Below are 6,616 nucleotides of genomic sequence, written 5' to 3'. Positions count from 1 at the left end.
TTCTAAGAAAGTAATGTATTTCGTATGAATTAGTTTTACATACATTTATATGTCTTGATTTATGTACAAGTTTTCCTATGTATGAAGAAAACAAACAATAATTTACTTTGATGAAAAACTAAAGATGAATTAAGTATAAGTCTACATGTTAAATTAATTCCAGCTTTACTTTAATCAAGTAAAATTAAACGCTATACATCTATATTATGATTTTATAGCAAGGCTTTCATGATATCTTATCCTTATCACAAGATTCGTAATAATAAAAAATATTTATAAATTTTATCTTTATATAGAAATTTTTACTTAGAGCTATAAAAATACATTTACATTAAACGTAACCTCTTGTGTTTTTCAAAAGTGACTAAATTACGAATTGTACAATAACTGCTCTGGTAAAAACAGTCTGACAAAGTTCAATCTATGCAAGATTAATTTTAGCATAGTTAATGAATGGTCTTCTATCCGTTTCTCGCAATTATTTTTCACGTCACCAACCGATGATAATGCCGCATTGTTTTTCAGGTGTTGAAATTTCATACGTTAGTTCACTAGCTGATGCCTAACTCGAGATGGCTGCGTGTTGTCTGCAGGTCTGCAGGTCCGCAGGTGAAGCGCATCAGTATAGTTACAAGAATATCTACACTGCAATAAGACATTAGATGATTATTTATATGGGCAGCAAAAACGAACACCACAGTAGTGACTGAAAATTTGACACAACGACACAGAAGCGAATAAATAATCTACGATTTTTATTTATCTTTTTTTTTACCTTTAGTATCACTGAGGTCCACCAATCATATTCATAGGCGGAATGCCCTGGGCGCGGTATGGTCCCTGAGATAGACCCTGGGCACCAGGCATCATCTGCATGCCAGCGTTGGGGATCTGCTGACCAGGGGCGACCTGGGCTCCAGCCATATTCGGAGCCATCTGCTGGGACATAACTGTCTCCGAGGGCAGCGTCAGGTTAATCAGCAAATTCCTCACCGCCGAGAAGAGCGTACACTCCGGCGAGTTGCTGCCGTATTCGGCGAACCTCTTGAGCTGCACCAAGACAGCGGCCATGGCCGGGTCTCTCTCGTTGGCCAACAGCGTGACATTGTTCCGGGTGTCGTAGACCAGAGGCAGGATAAGCGAGGGCGGCTCCTCTTCCTCGCGACACTGCACACCCAGCCTTGTGATGTGCAGGTAGTAGAGGATCTTGGTGTTCTTGAGCAGGATGGCCGGGTAGCCGACGGGGATGATGGGCATGGCCGAGGGCGGCACGCGAAGACACCACTGGGGAGCCCACTTCATCTGATGCTGCTGAACTAGGCTCGGTATCAGCTCGAGCTTCATGATCTGGATGAAGTCCTTGAGAACTGCGTGCGGCATGAGGAGCATGTTGATGAAGCACTGCAGGTTGTTGGGCTTGTAGGGCGCGGCGACGACCCGCGAGTCGAAGAACTTCTCCAGAGCTTGCAGGTCCTCGAGGGTCCAGGGCTTGCCAGACTCGGGCACCGGCTGAATCTTTATGTGCAGCGACTGCATGTTCTGCGGATTGAGCGAGACGCGGCACTGCAGCGACTCAACCTTGAAGTGGATCACGCCGAACTCGGTACTGTTGACGATGCTGAGAGGATTCTCCCGCTCGTTCATCTGTATCAAGCGCTTGAGCTGACGGATCATGAAGACGCAGCCGAGGAAGCGCTCGAGCGGCGACATGTCGGGTCCGGGCACGCCGGCCGGGTGCTTCGAGCAGCTGCACAGCAACTCGAGAGTGTCGTAGGTGAGGATGGTGGGTATGGCGCCGGCCCAGGAGCGCTGAGGCAGCACCCTAGACACGTGATTGCCCATGCGCGCGTGCTCCGCGGACATCTGCTGCTGCGGCTGCTGGGGGCTGTGGAGCGGCACGTGGCCGGGACTCTGGCCAGGCCTGACGGGCGAGGGCCGTGAGATACTAGGCGAGCCAACCCAATTCGAGGCGGCCGGCGAGGCCATGCTTTGCGACGAGGGGAATGGGCTGCCGTCGACGCCGTGGCCGCCGGTCTGCATGAATGAACCGGCAGGCGAGTGCCCGAGCTGGACGTTGCTGCAGGGTCCCGGCGACGAGGTGGGCATGAGGCCCGCTGGGCTGGGCGCGTGCATCTGGTTCAGCGGGCTGGCCACGAGTCCGGAGCCGGGCGACGGGTGCGGCAGGACGTTCGGCGTGTTGGGCGTCAGCGACGGCGGCGAGGCGAGGTTCAGCGACATGCCGGGGCTGTTGCCGTAGTTCTGGTGCTGGCCGCCCTGGCTACCGATGTTTGCGGTGTGCGGACTGGCCGGGGTGTTGGGATTGCTGCCGGAGGGCGGCGTGTGCGGCGGATGGAAGCGCAGGCCCTCGCGCTGCTGGGCCGGCGACTGGGGACCGCTCCGGTGATGGGCCAGGAAGCCGCCGAGACCACCGCCTCCGCCGGGACCGCCGCCTCCGTTGTTGCCCTCGCTGTCGACGGTCACGGGCGACGGCGGGTTGTCGTCCTCCGACTGCGACCTCCGCCGGTAGATCGCATTCTTGTCCACGTACTGTGAGAGAAAGGTGCTCAGGCCCTGGATCGGCGTGAAGCCCTCGACGACGTTGCTGTGGTCGAAGCGGCTGTAGGCGCCGTCGCGCAGACTTACCAGTCCGTCGCCCCGGAAGCACAGCTCCAGGCAGTACATGCTCTGGTAGGCTATGCGCACCAGGCTGATGCACTGAGGCATCACGATGAACGTCTGCACTGGGATCTGGATGCGTTTCTCGTAGAGGCCGAGCTGCGGAATGATGGGCAGCTTGCTGATCGATGTCAGAGGCTGGAGCGTCTCGTTGAGGATGTGTATTATCTGCATAAGGTTCTTGTCCCTGTTGAGGTTCGCCTCGAGCTGCTCCCTGAGCAGAGAGTGCGCGTTCTCGACGGTGCTTGTGGGACTTTTGCCAAAGAACAGCTTGAAGGTTTTCTCGTTCGCGTCCCATTGTACCGTGACGGATGATCGTCTATACGGTCCGTAGGACATTATCAACTTGCTGTAGTTGTAAGACTTGATATTTGCTATGTTCCGCAGATTGGACTTTTCCATTTTGTAGTATTCGGAGAGGTCGTGAACCAGCGAGTAGAGGTTTACAATCTGGGCCCAGTCGTTCAGCAGCGAGTCCACCATCTGGGGTATTGTGTCTATAGTGCCCATTTCATACTGGAAGTAAATAGGCCTGCGCAATCCTTGCTCCTTGGGATGGCTGCTTATCAAAGGACTGCCATAAAACACAAATTCGGCCAGCCACGTCTTACCAGTGCCTTTTCCTTGAACTCTAATTGCCACACTGAGCAGTCTTTTGAGAAGAGCGTTCCATGCGCTGTTTGTAGCCAAGTTCGTTGATGGGGCCGGAAGCTGAACCAATTTCAGTACCAGTGCAGTGGCGTTTGCTTCGATTTGCAATCCTTGATGGGCAATTTCTCGTTTTGTCAATTCCTGGGCAAGCATAACAAATGGTATCTGCTCATCGCAAAGTGCAACAACATGTGCTAGTTCTGGGATGAAGTATGCCGGAGACTTTGTTCTCTTACTCTGGGTTGAACCACTGGTATCTGTTCTTACACTGAGACCTGTACTCCTCCGCTTTTTACTTTTATCCCCTGTCTCTGATATGCCACTGCTTTCAGACTCATTACTTTCACAGTCTATGCTAGTAAATGAACCGTGAGTAACAACAAAGGTGTCAAATTCTATGAGGCTCTCTAATTTTAGGTATATATTGTGGCTTTTAGTTTCAATACTGTCATCGTGCGACTCTTGCTCTGTTGAACTGGCTTTAACAGCGCATAAATAAAAAGAACACTGAATCTCGCATGGCAGCAGTTCATTTTCTTTAAAGGACACAATTAAAATAACTGTTGGATGTCTATGAAACTGCACATACATTCTATGCTTGCTGATTGACGTTATTGGATGATCTGGTTGATACAAAAGTGGTAATTTTTCATGGGGTGTTGCTGGTAAATGTTGCAAGGTTTTTTCACATCTTTTTTGGGTAATCCAAAATCTTAATTCTGATATCAGCGCTGGTAGCTTCAAGTGATCTTCATTTAATGCTGCAGTTAAATCTGGAACTAATGGAGCGTCGTATTGCGGTATATGACACTGCAACATACCAGTGTGAGTGTCAACTGCGATCAACAGTAGTTCAGCTCTCAAACATGGCTGTAGAATAGGAACTGATAAAATGGCTGGTGAACCTGCTAATGTACATTCTACACCTTTAAACATGCTTTGTAACTCTTGTTTTAAATCTGTTAATCGATTTCTTGTTCTTATGTAAATGGTATGAACCAATAAATATTCCATTGATAATTGATTTGATCTTATTGCCAGATCTGAAATTTCACATTCTTTATTAGCTAAAGATGGGGTATGAACGATAGCTAAAGGTTTTGCAGGATCATGTTGATCTACTAAAACGCTTAATTTGTATCCAAGTTCAGATCCTGAATCTTTGTTGGTTAATTCTTTCCAATAAGAAATGGTCAAACATTCACCAGATATATATTTATCTATGCGAATATGATCATCAAGTCTATCTCTTATCAATCGTAATGTTTGGGAGTACAACACTTCTAGCTGCAAAGATTGGCAGAAGTAATGTAGAATGTGGTAGACTTCTGCAAGAGGGTCACTACTTTCTGATAAACGAGCTTGAACCACCTGATGAACATACTGTGTCTGTAATGGATGAACTAAAGACTTCCCATCACCTGTTTCTCTATCTGAAACTAAAATTTCAAGATCTAGCAATCTCCAAGGTAAATTTGGCCCATCGCCCATCACAGTTAACGAAACTGAAAATTCTTGCTCTACTCTAAATGTTACTCTTCCAGCATCAATTTCAAGATCTTTCATTTGAGGCATAAGATTTCCTGTTACAAGTCGATGTTGAATGACTTGATTTAGTCTCTGCAAAGTACTTCTTTTTTCTGATAAAGTTATTGGATCTGGTGGTACTATTTTTTCTCGAATACAAGCTGGAAGACGATTATAACTTCCTGTAGTTAAAACTTCAACAGCAGCTGGCAAATGGAAATTTGGTAGTCTAGCATGAACTAATGTTTCACGTGCCATTCTTGCTAATATGTCAGCTGTATCAACAAATAGTAAAGAATGCTTATCAAGAAAAGCCATTATATGAGCGGATTTTTCAACTTTTGTAGCGCTACTAGCCCATTTTACAAGGGCAAGTAAGCGTACAAACAACTGTCGTGTTCTCGCAGAAAAATTGTAAATTTCAATTTTACGCTCCATGTCTGTTTTCCGAGGTAATAATTCAGCAAGCACAGTGAGCTCATGATACGTTCTTTGAATAATAAAGTCGATAAGCAATCCTAGGGAAATAGAACCCCCACGATTCCCTTCTTGAGGCATGTTGGTTACTGGCGTTTGATGTCCTTCCAAAGGTACTGGCGCCATGACTTTGATTTATTGTTGCAGCTTTGAAATGTCAATATTTTCAAGTACCTGAAAAATAAAATTGTTTCAAAAATATTATACTGTTATGTGCAATATCATAAATATAATCTTCATACATTTCTTGATATGTATGAAGAAAAAAGACTGTAGAAAAAACATAATACACAATAAAGGTAGGAATCAAAACTTTACATTACAACTTATTCTTGTTGAAAATCAAGAATTCCTAAACTTGAAGATTGATATGAAAATAAACAAAATGAAGATAATATTTGATATTGTGCAACAATAGATTTTAAAATACTTATTTAATACATCTACGTTCTTATAGAAATAAAAGAAAAGCTTAAGCTATAGTATACAACCTAACCTAGAATGTATGAAGCCGTTGCAATAATAACCTATTTCACATAGCCTAATGAGAAGCCTGATCAAATAAATAAGTCTTATTTTATTATATTTAAAAACACTCAATCGATACATTAATAATCGTTTTATCAACACTTAGTTCTCTACTGCATAAACGTACACAAAAATATAGAACAGATAATGTCGTTATTTTATTTAAATAGTAATTTTGGAAATAATTACCTTTTAAATTTTATAAACCAAAATCATATTGCGGTTAACCACAATGATTGTAAACATTTACGGGTCATTTTTTACTGAATAATGGCAAAAGTTCAATTCAGCCCTGTATAACTGTGTTAAGAAAGCTTCGAAAGACTTCTTAGTAGCGGATAATAAATGAACTGTTTTTTATACATTTATAAGGACCACAATAAAGCAGCCAAACTATTTATGACAATAATATGCATCACCGCCCGACACCCGTCCATACTCGACCGCGACCGTCTGGCACTCTGGCGTCTACGTCTACCGCATATTATATCCTATAGTACTTTTTTTCTACGACCACAAACTATATAGATTAAACGACGACGCTCGCGATGCGCGAGTCGCGTGACTTCGTGTCACAGCTACGGAAGCCCGGTCACGACATGAACAAGTTGCAGAGTTACCGTGCACACAACGGCTGCGTGTCTACACTCTACATTGGCGCTCTTGGCTCGCGCTTGGGGCTCTGCGCGCACCGAACGCCTCTGTAAAGTACTAGAACCAAGTGGACAGACAACCTCTAAATGCTTTTGAAAATTAA

At 45.1% G+C, this 6,616-nt stretch overlaps 1 protein-coding gene across 2 annotated transcripts; it reads right to left on the bottom strand.

Annotated features, from left to right (window-relative positions):
- Nucleotides 1–6,347, bottom strand: LOC100113592 (mediator of RNA polymerase II transcription subunit 14). 2 transcript variants are annotated; one of them, XM_016987776.3, is made up of 3 exons: nucleotides 6,049–6,347; nucleotides 776–5,505; nucleotides 1–640 (listed from the first exon to the last, which is right to left on the bottom strand). In XM_016987776.3, the coding sequence occupies exon 2, from the start codon at nucleotides 5,455–5,457 to the stop codon at nucleotides 784–786; it is 4,674 nt and encodes a 1,557-aa protein (XP_016843265.1). In that variant the 5' UTR covers nucleotides 5,458–5,505; nucleotides 6,049–6,347; the 3' UTR covers nucleotides 1–640; nucleotides 776–783. The 2 variants fall into 2 exon arrangements, with proteins under 2 accessions (XP_016843265.1, XP_003426298.1); XM_003426250.5 differs by having other exon boundaries at nucleotides 1–645; nucleotides 6,049–6,346.
- Between the last annotated feature and the right edge of the window lie 269 nt (nucleotides 6,348–6,616).

Source organism: Nasonia vitripennis, chromosome 4 (assembly GCF_009193385.2).
Source record: "Nasonia vitripennis strain AsymCx chromosome 4, Nvit_psr_1.1, whole genome shotgun sequence".
Classification (NCBI taxonomy): domain Eukaryota; kingdom Metazoa; phylum Arthropoda; class Insecta; order Hymenoptera; family Pteromalidae; genus Nasonia; species Nasonia vitripennis.
This window is presented reverse-complemented; position numbering and strand designations above follow the sequence as displayed.

Excerpts from the sequence above, each read along its gene's own strand:
- LOC100113592 (XM_016987776.3), bottom strand. The coding sequence starts at position 5,457 with ATGGCGCCAGTACCTTTGGAAGGACATCAAACGCCAGTAACCAACATG.